This window comes from Herpailurus yagouaroundi, unplaced genomic scaffold, assembly GCF_014898765.1.
Source record: "Herpailurus yagouaroundi ecotype Mexico unplaced genomic scaffold, PumYag 188, whole genome shotgun sequence".
Classification (NCBI taxonomy): domain Eukaryota; kingdom Metazoa; phylum Chordata; class Mammalia; order Carnivora; family Felidae; genus Herpailurus; species Herpailurus yagouaroundi.
Window position 1 is genome coordinate 26529905 of NW_024412419.1, and position 20026 is coordinate 26549930.

The 20026-nt window shown below is 37.0% G+C and overlaps 1 protein-coding gene across 1 annotated transcript in view; it reads left to right on the plus strand.

Moving 5' to 3' along the window:
* The window catches only part of YIPF4 (Yip1 domain family member 4), a 29238-nt gene that overhangs the window by 2360 nt on the left and 6852 nt on the right, over positions 1 to 20026 (plus strand). The window contains exons 2-4 of the mRNA XM_040496458.1: positions 12433 to 12586; positions 14703 to 14874; positions 18091 to 18168. Of these exons, the coding sequence (XP_040352392.1) occupies positions 12433 to 12586; positions 14703 to 14874; positions 18091 to 18168 (404 nt within the window). The remainder of the gene's footprint in view (positions 1 to 12432; positions 12587 to 14702; positions 14875 to 18090; positions 18169 to 20026) is intronic.

Below are 20026 nucleotides of genomic sequence, written 5' to 3' on the forward strand. Positions count from 1 at the left end.
CGCGTCGGGCTCTGGGCTGATGGCTCAGAACCTGGAGCCTGTTTCCGATTCTGTGTCTCCCTCTCTCTCTGCCCCTCCCCCGTTCATGCTCTGTCTCTCTCTGTCCCCAAAATAAATAAACGTTGAAAAAAAAATTTTTTTTTTAAAAATAAAAAAAATAAATTTATAGAGTATTTTAAGCAAATAACCTGTTTGATCTTTATAAGAATTCTGCTGAGCTTCATTATTCTTGTATTTTGTCATGAAAATGAGGCTTAGAGAAGTTCAGTAACCTCTGCATGAAGGATCTGAATTAAGAGCTAGTGAAATTGTGATGCTGCTTTCTTAAATATTTTTATAAATTGAATAGTGTATCTGAAGAATAGTGTTTGCATCCTGGGTTTGCATCCTGGTTTTGCCAGTTACTGTCTATATAATATTGCCCAAGTCATTTAGCCTCTCTTAGTTTCAACTTTCTCATATACAAAATGGGAATTAATACACAGTGCTCAAATATTTTGCAAATGCACAGCACTTAGTACCATATCTGGTGGAGTTAAGAGCTTGGTACATGTTAGCAATGCTGCTGCTGCTTATTTTTCACTATTAACTGGCCCCACACTTAGTTTTTATTGTTCTCTAACATGAAAATTTGACTCTGTAACTCCAGGTCTTTCCCTGGTTCTAAAGCATATCATGTAATTTCTTTCTTCTCCCTTTTCCTGCCTTTTCTCTAACCATGAGTGTTTTCAGTGTACCTTCCTTCTAGATTCTGTCCAGGTCTTTCTTAATGATACCTATCTATACTATTTATGCACACATATCCTTTGTTCTAAAATGTGCCTCACTCAGTGTTTGTCTCCACACCTATACATATCCTAGTCCCCAGGCTTCGAATGCCTTTCTGCTCCTTACCTGAAGTTGAGAATTAACACTGAACTGGCATGCTCATTCCTTGGGGAAACCTTGCTTAACTGTCCATCAGAAACAGACTTCCCTGATTGTTTCTGTGTCCCAGCACCTGCCACAGAATCCATACTATAAACATCAGAAAATAATTGTTGAAGGGATAAATGATTCTTCCTTTCTTTTATCTCCTATGACATTGATACTTGGGACTATAAAACTTAGCACATTTTGTATAGTGTAACTAAAAAACTGCTGGATTTAGAGCCAGCAGACTTCAGTTAAAGTCCTGAGCCTTATAGTAGTGATATCGGGCGAGTTACAGAGTTTCTATAAACTTCCATATTGTCTTCTATAAAATGAAAAGCAGGGACGCTGGCTGGCTGAATCATAGAGCATGCTACTCTAGACCTCGGGGTTGTGAGTTTGAGCCCCATGTTGGGTGCAGAGATTACTTATTTAAAAAAATTTTTTTTAATGAAAAGTTTTTAATGAATAGCATACATAATGTGAGTTATTTAAAATAATGTGTATAAAAGCAAGTTCCATAAGTACAAGTTAAAAACACATGAGCTATGTGTGAATCAGCCAATAAATGAGTAGTGAAACCCAGGCTGAATCATTCAAGTCTATGGTATAAAACTATATCCAAAAGCAGTACTGAAATGCATGTGTATAAATGCAACAGTGTAATGATACCATTATGTATATGTAAAGTGTAGTATAGAAGTTTTTAGGGATCCTTTGACTTTATTTCGTATCAGATAAATAAGTAATTCTTTGCCTGGTTTATGTCCTGAGCACTTAGTAATACAGAGTCTGCCTTAATCATAATTTGCATTTTAATAAGATCCTGCTGTGATTCATATGCACATTAAAGCTTGAGAAGCACTGATTTAGAATGTTATGAACGATTATGTCTCAAAAATAAATAAATGTTTTAAAAAATTTTTTTTAAAAGAATGTTATGAATGATTAGAAGAGGAGGAAATTTTTTCTAGCTGTAAGATCACGGACAGTTTAATGGAGATGATAATTTGCCTAACTTTGAAGGATAATGTTTTATATATATAGGATGGAATAAGTGCCTCCATGTGTAAGGGTCTGCATATGAGGAAGTCCCTGGCACCAAGAAATGGTCTAATAAGAGATAAATTTCATTGTACATAATAAATGCTATAGAAAGTATTGTTCAAAGGAGGAAGTGGTTAACTGCAAGAAAGGATCAAGGAAGTATTCGGGGACAGATCAGGTATATTTTGGAGGATAAGTAGGCGTTCTTCCAGTTGAAAGGGGAAAGAGCATTCACTTAAGAACTGTGCCAGTACAATACATGCTGGAGGCTGTCCATGTCTTATAGTTATTAATCTTCACAGACCTAAAACAATGCTGATTTAGACCATGAGCTTCTCAGGGTTAGAAGCTGTGCTTTTCTCATACCCACTGCCTAGCACTGAGTCCAGCATATAGCAGGAATTCAGTCAATGATGAATGAATGACCATGTGATACTTTTTGATTAAGATAAAGGTGTTGTGCTTCTAAAACTGAAGCCAGTACTAATTCAACAGAATTAAACAAGTAGTTGGAAAGTCATGAACACAGACAACTAAGCAAGAAAGATGATGTAAGCCACCGGATAGACATTTTCTCATCTTCATATTTTTGTACCTCTAAGTATCTTTGTATCTATATGGAAACATTCATCTTCCCTGCAAATCTTAAAGAAAAGGTTTCTTTCCTCTTTTCTAAAAGGATAACCCTCTACTAGTGCTTTTATGCCCATATCTTCTTGCCTTTTGTGGAACTTTTCTTTCTCTTCACTTTTTCTCTCTAGCATTTTCTCTTTCTTCTCTGTTTGTTACATCTCTACCATCACAGGTCCCCTCCTAAATTACAGGATTTTAAATTAAATTTTTAAGGAAAATTTTCACAGCCATACTATCTCTGTTATTTCCTGTTTCCTCAGCATCCAGAATCCCTACTCTTTGGCATTTTGCTTGCTTCCTTCCATCTTCAGCAGTGTTGCCCAGGGGGGAAGGTTCCATGACAACATAAATTTGACACATGACAAATGATGTGTTAACCTAAGGTGAACGAGTTTCCTTAATGTAGAACTCCCAGAGCCTTTGGGGCACCTGAGTAGCTCAGTCAGTTAAGCATTCAACTCGTGATTTTGGCTTAGATCATGATCTCACGGTTTGTGAGATCGACCATGTGATGGCCTCTGCACTGACAGTGTGGCGCCTGCTTTGGATTTTCTCTCTCCTTCTCTCTCTGTCCGTCCCTGCTTGCTCTCTCTCTCTCTCGAAAAATAAATTTAAAAAAATTTTTTAAACTCAAGTGGGGGTTGTAGTATACAGGATTTTCCAAACTCCGTGAACACCAAAAGCCTTTTGTGAAGAGCATGTCACAGGATCCAGATTCTGCAGAATATGCATAAAGAAACACTTAACTTCTAAAGGCAAGTTTGACTTTTACTTGATATTTTATACTCTTAACAATTTGTCCCCACTCTATCTTCTGCAGCTTTTGGAGATAAACTCTGCCTAACAGAAGCCTGCAGCTTCTATGCCTTTCTCCCTGCCATTTCTTTTCGTTGGAATGATTTCTTTTCTCATTCCTTCACTGCTGATCCCATTATCCCTCATAGCCAAATTCAGGTTCTACCTCTACATAGTCTTCCTGACCACCTTTCTAGTAACTTAGGCCTATTTATTCCTTTGGCACCTGTGATCACTTGGCAATTTGCATTGTCATTTACCTACAGAAGAGTGTGTTTTACAGTACTAATAGGGTTTTATGTTACATGCTATCTAAATTAGATTTTTTAATTGAGATATAATTTATATACCATAAACTTCACCCTTTGAAAGCATACAATTCAGTGGTTTTTAGTTTATTTATAAAGTTGTGCATCCACCACCACTGTCTAACCCTAGAACATTTCATCACTTCAAAAAAGCAAACCTATACCTATTTTTAGTTATTCTCTATTGTCTCCCAGCCTCTGGCAACCACTAATTTACTTTCTGTCCCTATAGGTTTGCCTATTGTGGACATTCATGTAAGTGGGATAATATGTGACTTTTTTTGTCTGGTGTCTTTTACTCAGTACTCAAAGTAATGTTTTTAAGTTTCATCCATGTTGCAGCTTGTATTAGTAACTGTTCCCTTTTCTGGATGAATAATGTTCCATTGTTTGGATATATAGTACTATCAATTAGATTGTAAACTCCTCAAAGTAAAAACAAACAAACAAACAAACAAAAACTCCTCAAAGTATCTCACTTTTTTTATATCACTGTCAGGGCATTAAAGAAATAAGCTAAGTAATTCATAAATATTTATTGATAGATTAATTGATTAATATTGAAAACAGGGAAGGTACTAAAGTGAAAGTGACTTAATGTTTGTGATATAGTTCCTCTTGCCAAAGGGCAGAAACTTGTCTCTAGTCTCTCTTTCACTTTTTCAATATTGAGTTGGTCATCAACTATTTCAGACTAGCTCCAGAATAACTGTATAATGAATCTATTCTTCCTCCTCTACTGACACTGCCTTAGTTTGAGCTCTTACCATTTCTCATCTATACCATAGCCTCCTGACCATACTCCCCTGTGCAAATCTCTCCCCTGTTAAATCAGTCTTCCATTGTGCGACCAAGATTATGTTTCCAAAATACAAGTCCAATTTTGTATGTTTGCTTTATTAAAAGCTTTTAATGTCATTTATTGATTTAAACTCTATGGAGCTAGTTTCCCTTCCATTCATTAATTAACTCAACATTTGTTGAACTACATATTTGTTAGTTGCCTACCATATAGGTCAGGCATTGTTATAAGTATTGGGGAGATATGTTCAAAACAAAACTACAACAAAAACACTTAGTCCTTGCCATCATGGAACTTACAGACATTAATCAAATAATCACACAAATATATTATTATAAACGCTGTGAAGGAAAAGTCCAGAGGACTATGAAAGGAATCTAGTCTGGGAGATGAAGGAAAATTTCCTGAAGCAAATATATGAGAACTGAAGAATGGGTGGCATTTAATTATGTGATGTTGGAGAAAACAGCTTGGTACAAAGTTTCTGAGATAAAGGGGATCCTGGTTCATTCAAAGAACTGAGAGGCTTAGTGTGGCCAGAGCACAGATGGGGAAGGGCAGAAAATTGTTCTGGGGAAGTAGGCAGGGTGCATAGAGATTTTTGGACATGAGCTAAAAAAAGCCATGGAAGGCCACTGAAGGATTTTAACCAGGAGAGTGAAGGAATTGCATTTTACAAAGAATCTTCTGGCAGGGCGCCTGGGTGGCTCAGTCAGTTAAGCGTCCGACTTCAGCTTAGGTCATGATCTTGCAGTTTGTGAGTTTGAGCCCTGCATCTGGCTCCATGCTGACAGCTCAGAGCCTGGAGCCTGCTTTGGATTCTGTGTCTCCCTCTCTCTCTGCCCCTCCCCCACTTGCTCTCTGTCTCTCTCGCAAAAATAAATAAACATTAAAAATTATTTTTTAAAAAAATCTTCTGGCTACAATTCAGAGAATGGATTGGAAGAAGACAAAGACACGAGTGACTAGGGAGAAAGCAGTTAGTAGACCATTATAGTCATGCAGGCAGGAGTCACAGTTTTCTATAGCTTGTGCTGGGAGTAGAAATGGAGAACAGTGGGCAGGTTCAAAAATATTTAGAGGTGAAAGTAACAATTTAATGGTGGATTGGATGGAGCAGGGAGCATGTGAATGAAGGAAATTGTCGAGGATAATTGAACTTCCAGTTTATCCAGCTGGATGGATAATGGTATCATTCACTGAAAGAAGAAACTAGAGGAAGACCTTAGATATCAAGAATGTAGTTTTGGAATATTGAATTTTAGGTGCTTTTGACATAGTTAAAAAGAAACATTAAGTTGATAGTTGATTATATAAGTTGATATAAGAAGACTGGGTTCAATTTTTGCTCTTTGAGCTCAGCCTTCTTCAGTCTTCTTACCCCCAGTTATGGTCTGAATGTTTGGGTCTCCCTAAAATTCATTATATTGAAATGCCCATATAATTCATTATATTAGGAAATGCCCAATGTAATAGTATTAGGTGGGGATTTGGGGAAGGTACTTAGGTTATAAGGGTGGAACCCTGATAAATGGGAATAGTGCTTTTAATAAAAGATTCCACAGAGCTCCCTATTACTCCCTACTCCTGTATGTGGGTACAAGGAAAAGTCTGTAAGGCAGAAGAGAGCCCTTACTTGATTCTGTTGGCACCCTGATCTTAGACTTCCAGCCTCTAGAATTGTGAGAAATCCATTTCTATTGTTTATAAGGCACCCAGACTATGGTCTTTTTGTTATGGCAGCCTGAACAGGCTAAGACACTCCTATATAGGAATCATAGTATCTACAACTTATAGTACGTTATTGTAATCACTAAGTTGTAGACATAATAATCCAATAATTATTATCAGTGTTCTTTTGAGTAAATGATAATTCTTTTAGTTTATTTATATATTTATTTGAGAGAGACAGAGGCAGCGTGAGCAGGGGAGGGGCAGAGAGAGGTGGGGAGAGAGAATCCCAAGCAGGCTCCTCGCTGTCAGCATAGACCTTGACATGGGGCTTAAGCTCACATACTGTGAGATCATGACCCGAGTTGAAACCAAGAGTTGGACACTTAACCAACTAGCCACCCAGGAGCCCATGAGTAAATGATAATTTTTTGTCAAGGTGGCCAAACGTTTAGCCTGCTTTTTGTGTGAAGATCCCCCTCCCCAGAAAGGATATTACATTTGATACAAGTTAGTAGTGTAGACAAAGGAATTGTTAGTTTCTTTTTTCTAAAAACTTTCTACTTTAACAAAAAAATCATATCCATGTAGATATTATCACAAATATACAATAGGCTAATGAAGTGTAATACATGGCATATAATGGGTGTGCAAGAATAGCTTCTCTTCCCTGTTTGAAAGTTGAGGGTCACCTGGGTGGCTCAGTTGGTTAAGCGGCCGACTTTGGCTCAGGTCATTATCTCACAGTTTGTGACTTCGAGCCCTGTGTTGGACTCTGTGCTGACAGCTCAGAGCCTGGAGCCTGCTTTGGATTCTGTGTCTCCTTCTCTCTGCCCCTCCACTGCTCATGTTCTGTCTCTCTTTCTCTCTCTTTATCAGAAATAAGGTAAACATTAAAATATTAAGAAAGTTGAAACTGACTTTTTAAAAAATTTTTTAATTTATTTTATTGAAAACATTTTTAAACATTTATTTATTTTTGAGACCTAGAGAATGAGTCGGGGAGGGGCAGAGATGGAGAGAGGGAGACACAGAATCCGAAACAGGCTTCAGACTCTGAGCTGTTAGCACAGAGCCCAACGCGGGGCTTGAACCCACAAACTGTGAGATCATGACTTAAGCTGAAGTCAGATGCTTAAATGAATGAGCCACCCAGGTGCTCTGAAAATGACTTTTTAGCCAGCCATTCATGGGGAGAAAAAAGGTGGTCAAGCAAAGTTTACCATTTAAAATAATTAAACTATTTATTTTCATATATTTTAAATTCATAAGGTATTATATACATCTATAAAGGTGATAAAATTGCACAGAACTATATACAATACACGAATATGTGCATATAAAACTGGTAAAACCCGAATAAGGTCTGCAGACTATACCAATGTCAGTGTCCTGGTTTTGATAGTTCTATGACATGGTACCATTAGAGGAAGCTTGATGAAGGGTACATGTAACCTTTCTGTACTATTTTTGCAACTTCCTGTGAATCTACAATTATTTCAGAATAAAAGGTTCAGTTAAAAGACTCATAAGGCAAACAAAAGAAATTTCTGTTAAATGATGTTTATGCCAAAATGAGATTTAATTTTTCCAAAGGTAGGTTCAGGAGATTTAATTGATTTTTTTTTAGTTTATTTTTTTGAGTAATCCCTGCACCCATTGTGGGGTTCAAACTCATGACCCTGAGGTCAAGAATTACATGCTTTTCTTGGGGCGCCTGGGTGGCGCAGTCGGTTAAGCGTCCGACTTCAGCCAGGTCACGATCTCGTGGTCCGGGAGTTCGAGCCCCGCGTCAGGCTCTGGGCTGATGGCTCAGAGCCTGGAGCCTGTTTCCGATTCTGTGTCTCCCTCTCTCTCTGCCCCTCCCCCGTTCATGCTCTGTCTCTCTCTGTCTCAAAAATAAATAAACGTTGAAAAAAAAAATTAAAAAAAAAAAAAAAAAGAATTACATGCTTTTCCAACTGAGGCAGTCAGTAGCCCTGATTTAATTGATTTTGATTAATATGTACGATATAAAAAATTTACAATATTGAATAGTAAGGCTATTAAAACCATAAATCAAAATACTATGAATAAGAATATAACCTAAGATACAGTTTTATAAGAGGCTTTAAATTTTTTTCTTATGGAATAACATCAAACTGTAATGTAAATCTAGCAATCATTATGTACTTGCATTGGTTTCTTGATCTCTTTCTTTGATCTATGCAAGCATTAAAATGTTTTCTTAAGTAAATTTTAAAAGTTTTTAAATTTATATTTATTGAGAGAGAGAGAGAGCATGAGCAGGGGACAGGCAGAGATGGGGGGAGAGAGAGAGAATCCCAAGAAGGCTCTGCACCATCAGCTCAGAGCCCATTGTGGGGCTGGAACCCATGAAGTGTGAGATCATGACCTGAGTGGAAACTAAGAGCCAGATGCTAACTGACTGAGCCACCAAAGCACCCAAAATGTTTTTATAACTAAGATGGAAGAATGGACTTTATCCTTTCAGTGTGAAATGTGCTTGTTTTTTTAATTTATTTTTATTTGTTTTAATGTTTGTTTATTTTTGAGAGAGAGACAGAGTGTGAGTGGGGAAGGGGTAGAGAGAGAGAGAGGGACACAGAATCTGAAGCAGAGCTGGATATGGGGCTCAAACTCAGAAACCACGAGACCATGACCTAAGCCAAAGTCTGACGCTTAACCCACTGATCCACCCAGGCACCCCAAACATGTGATTGTTTTGTTGTGCTGCACAAATCTACAATTCTGTTTTAGATTTAAGCACACATGGATTTCATTTTCCAATGAAATGCGGTGGTTTTTATCCTCATTCTTGTTGCTTGTTAAATAAGAAAAAGCTTCTTCACACATATAAGAAGTTAAAAAGTATCAACAAAATGTATATTGTTCATTGCAGGATATTCTTCTTTCTCAGAAATCTAGAGCTCATCTAGCAACAGAACAGTAAATCTCATCCTGAGTATACTATCTTACAGCACTGAGTTCTTACTCATCTTTCCAAGTGAAGTTGTTAGACTGAGAAGATTCAGAGAAAAGATCCTTCACCTAGTGATACACTTGAGTTTATTATTTTTTTTCTAAGTTTGTTTATTTTGAGAGAGAAAGCACAAGCAGGGGAAGGGCAGAGAGAGGGGAGGATAGAGGATCCTAAGCGGGCTCTGTGCTGACAGCAGAGGGCCCGATGTGGGGCTCAAACTCACGAACTGTGAGATCATGACTTGAGTCAAAGTTGAATGCTTAACCGACTGAGCCACCCTGGTGCCCCTACACTTGGCGTTTAAAGGAAGGGAGAATTACTAGTAAATCTTGTCCTGTAGTTTTTCCAGGTGGCTTTCTGTTAAACTTGAAATTTACTGATTCCTCACTCTCAGGCAAATAGAAGTGGAAACATTTTTAAGATTTTCTTTTGCAGTAGATTTTATTCAAAGATTATTTTCTTTTAAATCCACTTATTCTCTTTACATGTTTTTATTTAGCAAATGACAAGAATATTATAAAATATATAGTAAGAAATAATTTAAAATTAATATTTTATAATACCTATCCTAGAGTTGACAACCAAGCTAGCTGGTTCTCACTCTGGTTTAACTTAAGATACCGGTGCTCCTGGAGTAGTTGGGAATCTTGTTATTTTCTGACATTCTTGTTAACTTGCTAACATGTTAGGCTAACTACCAGTTTTTTGGACTTTTCTTGTTGCCTTTTGTACCTACACCTAATTATATTTTGGGGGCACTAAGGGACGTGTGAAACTGCTATTGCTGGCATTCTTGCATATGTTCGTCATCTTTTCTTGCTTTATGAAAATGGAATGAAAAATACTACAAAATCTTAAGCTAAAGGTGTCTTTTTGAGGTTCAGGCATCCATGCTATGACAGACTGCTAACCATATGACTCTTTATCAGAGTATTTCTTTGCACCATAATTTATATATCTTTTGTTTGTTTAGATTAAGAATTTTAAGTGCAGTCCTTTCTGGAGGCCAGGAAACAGTTGTCAAGGTCCTTTCCTGCCTCATACTCTAAAACCTTTAATGACGCTGCCATACTAATGACTTCCTGATCAAAATCTTCCTCTTGTTAAATCAAGAAAAGCATTCTTTATACCTAGTGAAATGTAATTATAGTTAAATTATACCTCTTTTGAGGTTTGTTTTTTTTTTACTTAGATTAAAACAAGCAGAAAGTAATTTCAGAGAATATTTTAATCACAAGAATCTATGATAGCATTTACAGGGACTATTTGTAAACTAAGTAGGGAAGGACAGTGAATACAAAAGGCCTTGCATTTTATTTATAGCTGAGTAAACTCCCTTATAAAAACTTTAGAATCATATACTGTTAAACCTGGAAAGAATTTATTGATTGATTGATTGATTGATATTAGAGAAAGGGCGAACAAGCAGGAGAGAGGGGCAGAGGGAGAGAGAGAATCTTAAGATCTTTTTTTATTTTTTTATTTTTTAAATGTTTTTTTAATTTATTTTTGAGACAGAGAGAGACAGAGCATGAGCAGGGGAGAGGCAGACACAGAATCCAAAGCAGGCTCCAGGCTCTGAGCTGTCAGCACAGAGCCTGATGTGGGGTTTGAACTCACAGACTGTGAGATCATGACCTGAGCTGAAGTCAGATGCTCAACCGACTGAGCCACCCAGGTGCCCCAAGATTATTTTCTAAAGTACCACTCCAGTCATGTGGCTTCTGGTTAACAGCATTGATGGTTGTTTAATAGTGCATATTGTCTGTGCCTACAGATTTTTTTTTCTTAATTCCTGTATGACCTCAAGTCCTTTACTATTCTCATTTTTTCCCAACCAGAAAATGGGGCGTTTGTACAAGTGTGACTATCTGTAATCTCTAAGGCACAGTTGAAACTATGAATGGAATTTATTTTGTAAGGTCCATAACTGAATCTCTTCACTTCTTTTATTTTTTTAAAAATGATTTTTAAAATTTGTATTTATTTACTTAGAGTAGGCACGTACAGGTAGGGAAGAGAGAGAATCTCAAGCAGACTCCATGCTGTCATTGCAAAGCCTGATGTAGGGTTCAAACTTGTGAACTGTGAAATCATGGCCTGAGCTGAAATTAAGAGTTGGACTTAGGGGCGCCTGGGTGGCGCAGCCGGTTAAGTGTCTGACTTCAGCCAGGTCACGATCTCGCGGTCCGTGAGTTCGAGCCCCGCGTCAGGCTCTGGGCTGATGGCTCAGAGCCTGGAGCCTGTTTCCGATTCTGTGTCTCCCTCTCTCTCTGCCCCTCCCCCATTCATGCTCTGTCTCTCTCTGTCCCCCCAAAAATAAATAAATAAAAGTTGAAAAAAAAAAAAAAAAAAAAGAGTTGGACTTACAACCGACTAAGCCACCCAGGCACCCCTCTTCACTCCTTTTTAGAGCTGACCTAAAAACAAAACAAAACCAAAAAAAACCCAAAACACATTTATTGTTGCCCAAACTAAAGATGAATAACGTGAATATATAAAGAAAAGAATTAGTTGAAATAGTGGGGATCTCTTACTAGTCAGATTTATCCAGAACCAAGCACTTAACATAGCTATTTGGTGATTTAAATGAGAGGATGTATGAATAATACATAAAAATGTAGAGAAAAATCTGTAGTTTTCTTTAGCAAATTTTGTGTAAGGTTTTCTGTATATGTGTAATGCCTTTAGAAAGAATTTATATAATCACTTTGTTCTGAAGAACATAGTATATGTAATAATGAATGGAATCAGAAATGATATCATATATTTTGTATATATCTTCCATATAAAGTTGTTACAATCCTAGATTTTTTTTAACCGGTCTAGCTAATTATTTAAAATCTTTTATGTTTTCACTTCTCTCATGTTTCATGTCCTTGCTGTAAAATAAAAGATGGTTTTTAGATTTTTATCAGCTATAAAATATGAGGATCGTATGTAATAGCAGATGTTCATAGTTAGAGATCTTCATATGATAGTTATTTTAGGGGTGACTGGGTGGTTCAGTGGGTTAGGCATCCAACTCTTGGTTTCAACTCAGCTCATGATCTCACCGTTTAGGAGTTTAAGCCCTGCATTGGGCTCTGCACTGACAGTGTGGAGCCTGTTTGGGATTCTCTCTCCCAATCTCTCTGCCTTTCTCTCTCTCTCAAAAATAAAACAAATTTAAAACACTTTTTTAAAAAATGATAAGTATTTTACTTGAATATGATGCTCATGTTGGTTAAGATTCACACATTTTTACCTTGATTTATAATTTTGTCCTCTCTTCTCCTAAGATCTTAGTGGTTCAATAGCATCCCCAGATGTCAAATTAAACCTTGGTGGAGATTTTATTAAAGAATCTACAGCTACTGCATTTCTGAGACAAAGAGGATATGGCTGGCTTTTGGAAGTGGAAGATGATGATCCTGAAGATAACAAGCCACTCTTGTATGTAGAAATAGTAATATGTATTTTTTGACTTTTAGAACTAGTCTGTGGGATTATTGTATTCTTTCATGTTATTTAAAGACAAATATGGAAAATCTTAACCTTTTTGATGTAAGGTTCTAGCTGTTTTTCAATTTTACTAATAATTGGAAATATTGAAATAATGGGAGGATATTTTTAACCTAATGAATGGCTAAAATTGAATGAATTATAGTTCTGTCTCTCTCACACACACACAAACACACACATGTATACTCCAAATGTTAGGGCTTACTTGGGCCTATAACTATCTCAAGTAAACATGCAGTTTAAGTAAAAAAGCAGGGTGCTTGCTGTGGAAATTCAGTTTAAGGCAAATTAAAACTTCCAAAAAGGTTATCACTCTAAAATCTTTCCCATATAGAAATTCTAGAGCTACCACTAGAAGGACTACAGAGAGTCTTTCACTTTCTTCATGGTACTTGAAATTTTTTAAGTGATTATCATTTGCAAAAAAAGTAAAGAATTTAACAACTTGAGAAGGAACCTGTAGCTCTGTAAAATTGAGGCATTATCAAGTTAATCTCTGTAATTACTGGTAGATTAAGTGCTGAAACATTCTGTTTCTTAATATACCACATTTCATCAAATTTAAGACAATAGATTTTAAGATGCAGTTATTTTATGCTTATCAATAAGAAGGAAAAATTATGTAAGACAGTATAAAGCTAAGATATCCAAGGGCTGTCTTCTTAGTGTAAGAATAGATGAGAAAAAACCCACCACACATAAAGAGGCAGCAAGGATGTTTGCTTATCTCAAGTTGGCAATGGGTGGGGTGTTGGAAGAAAAATTTTCCCTGAGAATGGAAACCCCACACCACATCATACAGGATTGCAGTCTGAATTATTAATATAGTCAAGAAGGGCTCAAGCAGAAGATTTTAAAGTTGTCCCAAAGTGGTAGTTCCTCCAGTAGACTGGCAAATGGAAAGGAGGATCTTGGAAGCTCTTCGCTTCCCTCCAGGCTAAGGGAAGACACCAGCAATTGTGATAAGCATCCCAATTTTAGAGATGTTGAAATGTTGAAAATGTACTATCTTGGGAATGCAAGCTGGTGCAGCCACTCTGGAAAACAGTATGGAGGTTCCTCAAAAAACTAAAAATAGAACTACCTTGTGACCCAGCAATTGCACTACTTAGCATTTATCCAAGGGATACAGTTGTGTTGTCTCGAAGGGACACATGCATCCCCATGTTTATAGCAGCACCATCAACAATAGCCAAAGTATGGAAAGAGCCCAAATGTCCATCGATGGATGAATGGATAAAGAAGATGTGGTATATATATGTACAATGGAGTATTACTCAGCCATCAAAAAGAATGAAATCTTGCCATTTGCAACTATGTGGATGGAACTGGAGGGTGTTATGCTAAATGAAATTAGTCAGAGAAAGACAAAAATCATATGACTTCACTCATATGAAGACTTTAAGAGACAAAACAGGGGCGCCTGGGTGGCTCAGTCGGTTAAGCGGCCGACATCGGCTCAGGTCATGATCTCGCAGTCCGTGAGTTTGAGCCCTGCGTCAGGCTCTGTGCTGACAGCTCAGAGCCTGGAGCCTGTTTCAGATTCTGTGTCTTCCTCTTTCTGACCCTCCCCTGTTGATGCTCTGTCTCTCCCTGTCTCAAAAATAAATAAAATGTTAAAAAAAAAATTAAAAAAAAAAAAGAGACAAAACAGATGAACATAAGGGAAGGGAAACAAAAATAATATAAAAATAGGGAGGGGGACAAAACAGAAGAGACTCATAAATATGGAGAATAAACTGAGGGTTCCTGGAGAGGTGGGGGGGGATGGGCTAAATGGGTAAGAGGCAGTAAGGAATCTACTCCTGAAATCATTGTTGCACTATATGCTAACTAATTTGGATGTAAAATTTAAAAAAGAAAAAATAAAATTAAATTAAAAAAAGAAAATGTAATATCTGTGGAATCTGTGAAATACAGTACTTCAGATGTAATGCTTTGTTGACCTATGGAGACAACACCATCATATTTAAACTTTTCTTAAATTATGTTGCAGCTGAGTATTTAGAAGTGTGTGTCTTTTAAGAACTTTTATTTTATATTATAGGGAGGAATTGGATATTGATCTAAAGGATATTTACTACAAAATCCGGTGTGTTCTGATGCCAATGCCATCACTTGGTTTTAATAGACAAGTGGTGAGAGACAATCCTGACTTTTGGGGCCCTCTGGCTGTTGTTCTTTTCTTTTCCATGATATCATTATATGGACAGTTTAGGGTAAGTATATCTTACTTTATACAAAATGAAATATTTTAAGAGGTTTGAAAGTAAAAATAGCCAAATATTAAGGGTAATGCTATGTTATGTTTGAGAAATGCTTTACTTATACCCATTATTTCTGTATTGTTTATCTCTAGAACTCTTCTTAATTAAATAAGCAGGGAGTACCTTAGATTAATGCTTTCCATACTTTTACATCATCATTCACATAGAAAGTATTAGTATTTGGCAACCGGGGTTAATAGATGGGACTACTCTCAGCTGAGCAGAAGTGAATAGTGACTAGAAGTGACCAAAGATCTGCCCTTGCCTTTTATGATTTTCCCCGCGGGATGAAGGGTTTAAAACACAATACTCATAATGTGTTCTTACCTTTTATTCATTTTTTTAAATAAATATTTTAGGGGTCCCTTGCTGGCTTTGTTGGTGGAACTTGTGACTCTTGATCTTGGGGTCATAAGTTTGAGCCCCACATTGCCTAGAGTTTACTTGAAAAATTATTTTAATAAATAATGACAAGGATTCCAACAGTATTTGTTTTTATATAATACTTTGTTCTACTCTCGGGGGCTTTATCTTTATTATCAAAATACAACATATATCACTCCTTAATTCCTAGTTTAAGGCGTTAGAGGAATAAAAAATAACTTCATCACAAAATGATTCGGAAATGAATTTACTTCTTGTTGCTTCTATAACAAATTTCCACAAGTTTTGTGGTTTAAAACAGTGAAAATTTATGCTTTTATAGTTCTGGAAGTCAGAAATCCAAAATAAGTTCGAAGGAGCTAAGATTAAAATGTCAGCAGGGCTGGTCCTGTCTAGACTCCAGGGCACATTCTTTTGATTGCCTCTTCCCACTCCAGAGGCTGTCACTGTTCCTTGATTTCTGACAGCATTACTACAATCTCTGTTATCATGGTCACATTAACAACTTCTCTACAGTAGTCAAAACTCCCTCTGCCTCCTTTTATAAGGACAGTTGTGATTACATTTAGTTCTCATCTGGATAATCCAGAATAATCTCCCAATAGCAAGATCCTTACTAATATTTACCTTAGATCAGTAGTTTATATCATGTATTCTGTTGGAAGTGTAAGGTGAATTGAAGAAGTTGAATGGGGATGCTGGTCTACTACCTACCACTAATCATTCATCTAGAGCATCTCTAATTTTATCTATTTTGTATAATCTTTGATTTGAACAAAGAGTTTTATTTATTTATTTTTTTAAACGTTTATTTTATTTTTGAGACAGAGAGAGACAGCATGAACGGGGGAGGGTCAGAGAGAGAGGGAGACACAGAATCGGAAGCAGGCTCCAGGCTCTGAGCTGTCAGCACAGAGCCCAACGCAGGGCTCGAACTCACGGACTGCGAGATCATGACCTGAGCCGAAGTCAGCCACTTCACCAACTGAGCCACCCAGGCGCCCCTGAACAAAGGGTTTTAAAGCTTAAAACAGATTACTACCTCCATATAATGTTGGTCAATTTGGTTTTGCTTGATGTTTTCTCATGACTAGATTGGGGTCATAAATTTTTAGCAAGAATACTACTTTGTGCCCACCTCAGTATACTATCAAGGAGTATGTGATATGACTATCTTTTTTTTTCAAGTTTATGTATTTGGAGAGAGAGCATGTGAACAGGGGAGGAGCAGAGAGAGAGAGGGGAAGAGAGAATCTCAAGCAGACTTCATGCTTTCAGTGCAGAGCCTGACATGGGGTTCAATCCCATGAACCATGAAGTCATGACTTGAGCTGAGATCAAAAGTCAGATGCTGAAACAGCTGAACCACTCAGGCACCCCTTGATAAATCTTATTACTGGTGCTGTTAACATTGGTCGCTTGGTTAGGTGATGAGGTGGTGTGTGCCTAAATCCTCCACTGTAAAGTTGCTGTTTTCCCTTTTTTAAAAAAATAATTTTTTAAATGTTTTATTCATTTTTGAGAGAGAGAGCCCAGAGCATGAGCGGGGGAGGGGCAGAGACAGAGGGAGACATAGAATCCGAAGCATGCTCCAGGCTCCGAGCTGTCAGCACAGAGCCCAACATGGGGCCTGAACTCACGAACTGTGAGATTATAATCTCAGCCGAAGTCAGATGCTCAGTTGACTGAGCCACCCAGGCATCCCTACTTTTTTTAATTAATAAATATCTTGTAGACATACTTGATGACTATGCAGACATCGTGTTTCTCATCAAACGTTAGCCCACTAATTTTAGTATCTACAGATGGATCTTGCATGCAGCAATTATTACTATTGTTTACTGAATGGTAGTTTTCTGTTTTCCTCATTCCTTCCACATGTGTTAATTGGTATTCTGTATGGAGCAGCTATCCCTTCTTTACCATTGCTTAATCATTGATTGATTGGTTTATGTCAGTATGGAACCATGAATATTTATTTTATTTTCTGGATTATCATCCAGTGCTATTGTCACTTATTTTATTGCTAAGGTTATCCCTGCTTTAGCCAATGAGAGCTTCTTTAGGTTAGCTTCTGTGTCCTTTAGACATATTCCCATCCTTTTTTTGAACATTTCCTTTCCTTCTAATTCTACAGAGTGTTCTGGGCTCATCTTTTATCTTCCGTGCTCCATCCCTAGAATCAATTACTTATCAAAGGAATCCTCGTCCTTTTATCAGGGAATGATATTTAGAAACCAGGATCTGGGCAATAATTGTGCTTATTTTGCTTTTGGGGCTTCATTATCTCTAGAACCTCGAAGCAGATGAAACTTAGAAGTGGAGGCATGTATCATTATTATATTGTCTCAGGAGTTAAAATTGTCTGAAAGTCTTCCACATTCTATCACTTAGATACATATGTAATTAATGTAAATTTTAAAGACCTCCCAATAAGATCTATAACTTCTTTTGGTGATGAATCTTCCTTGCAAGATGCTGTAAACCAGAGGTTTACAAAGTAAACACTTTGTTCTTTTTTTGCATTAATATTTTATAATAGATCTTGAAATACTGAGATTTCCTTAGGCAATTGAACATTGCTAAATTTTCAGTTTGGATGTAAAATTGTATTAACACATTGCATTCTTACTAGGTTTTGGAAAGATAACTGGGAATTCAGACTCTATAACCTGAAATTGGAAACACCAAGCTGTCTTATATTAGAAGAGAATTGACTTCCTGGGAAATTAATCAATTTTTTGGTACAAAGTTATTAATTGCATGAATTTTTTTTCCCTTAAGGTGGTCTCATGGATTATAACTATTTGGATATTTGGTTCCCTAACAATTTTCTTACTGGCCAGAGTTCTTGGTGGAGAAGTAAGTGGTTAATTTTGAAAATAGCCTTTGTTTTTTATCATAAGCTTTATTTTTGGTATTGTAGATATCATCAGTAGCTATATATTCATCATAACTATTTCTTGTCGTGGAATTGGTTTTAAGTTATGCTACTTCCTTTAAGATGATCAGCATGTTAGTATTGTGCATGCTCAATAAATGTTACAAGAAAGGTAGATGAAAGAAAAGATCCCATACCACTCATAAGTAATTTACAGCTTTTCAGGGAAGCATATAATTTATTCTCTAGTACAGCAGTTCTCAAACTTTTTGGTCTCAGGTCCCAAAGAGATGTCTTTATGTGGGTTATATTTATAAATACTTTCCATGTTAGAAATTAAAATAAAAATTTTAAATATATATTTTTGTTCATTTAAAAGTAAAGCCAAATACATTTTAGCATAAATAATATGTTTTGTAGCAAAAAATCTTTTTCAAAACAAAAAAGTGATGAGTGGCATTATTTTACATTTGTGTAAGTAGCTTTAATATCTGGCTTAGTGGAGGCTGGATTCTCCTATCTGCTTTCTGCATTCAGTCTGTTCTGATAACATTGTTTTGGTTAAAGTATATGAAAAAAATAAGGCCTTAAACAGATATTTAATTGGAAACGGAAGACTTTTATGTATTTATTTTTAATAAATGTTTATTTTTTTATTTTTATTTTTTTCAACGTTTATTTATTTTTGGGACAGAGAGAAACAGAGCATGAACGGGGGAGGGGCAGAGAGAGAGGGAGACACAGAATCGGAAACAGGCTCCAGGCTCTGAGCCATCAGCCCAGAGCCTGATGCGGGGCTTGAACTCACAGACTGAGAGATCGTGACCTGGTTGAAGTCGGACGCTTAACCGACTGCGCCACCCAGGCGCCCCAATAAATGTTTATTTTTGAGAGAGAGGGAAAGATGGTGAGTGGGGGAGATGCAGAGAAAGAGGGAGACATGGAATCCCAAGCAGGATCCACCCTGTCAGTGCAGAGCCTGATGTGGGGCTCGAACTCACAAACCGTGCGATCATGACCTGAGTCAAGATCCAGAGTCAGACGCTGGCGCCCAGAAAAGGAAGAGTATTTTAGTAGCTTTTTCAGATGATTGTGGCTATTCTTCTCTGATCCTACACCTATGTTCAACAAGTAGTAGTTTCTTAAAGGTTTGTTGCAATAAGGAATCTCAAACCCTTTTAATGAACTTTTCATATTCTGTCTCATTAAAAGTCACTTTGGGTGAATCTTTTTACCCATGCATGATCATTTGGAAAATACTGGTTCACTGGGTTTTGCTGATCTTCTAAATGTTGACACATCTTACTGTACACTAACAGAAAATCACATTCTTTAATATCACCTATCTCATCAGAAATGTGTGTTAGAAAACTGTTAACCTTACAGTGGTAGACACAACTTTTCCAAAATTCTAATTTTTGCTTAAGGATAGAATTTTATCGGGGCGCCTGCGTGGCTCAGTCAGTTAGGCATCTGACTCAGTTTTGGCTCAAGTCATGATCTCATAGTTCATGGGATCAAGCCCCGCATCAGGTTCTGCACTAACAGTGCAGAGCCTGCTTAGGATTCTCTTTCTCCCTCTCTTTGCCCCTCTCCTGTTCACGCTGTCTCTCTCTCTCAAAATAAATAAATAAACATTAACAGGGAGGGAAAGAAGGGAAGGGAAGAAGGAAAGGAAAGAAGGGAAGGGAAGAAAAGAATAGAAAAGAAAAGAAATGAAATTGTTTTGACCTTCCATTCTTCTGGAAGAGTTGCTGGGACCCTCAGGAGCCCATTAGCCACACCTTTAGAATTGCTACCCCATTAAATAAGACTTTGTGAATTACTTTAAACCTAGGA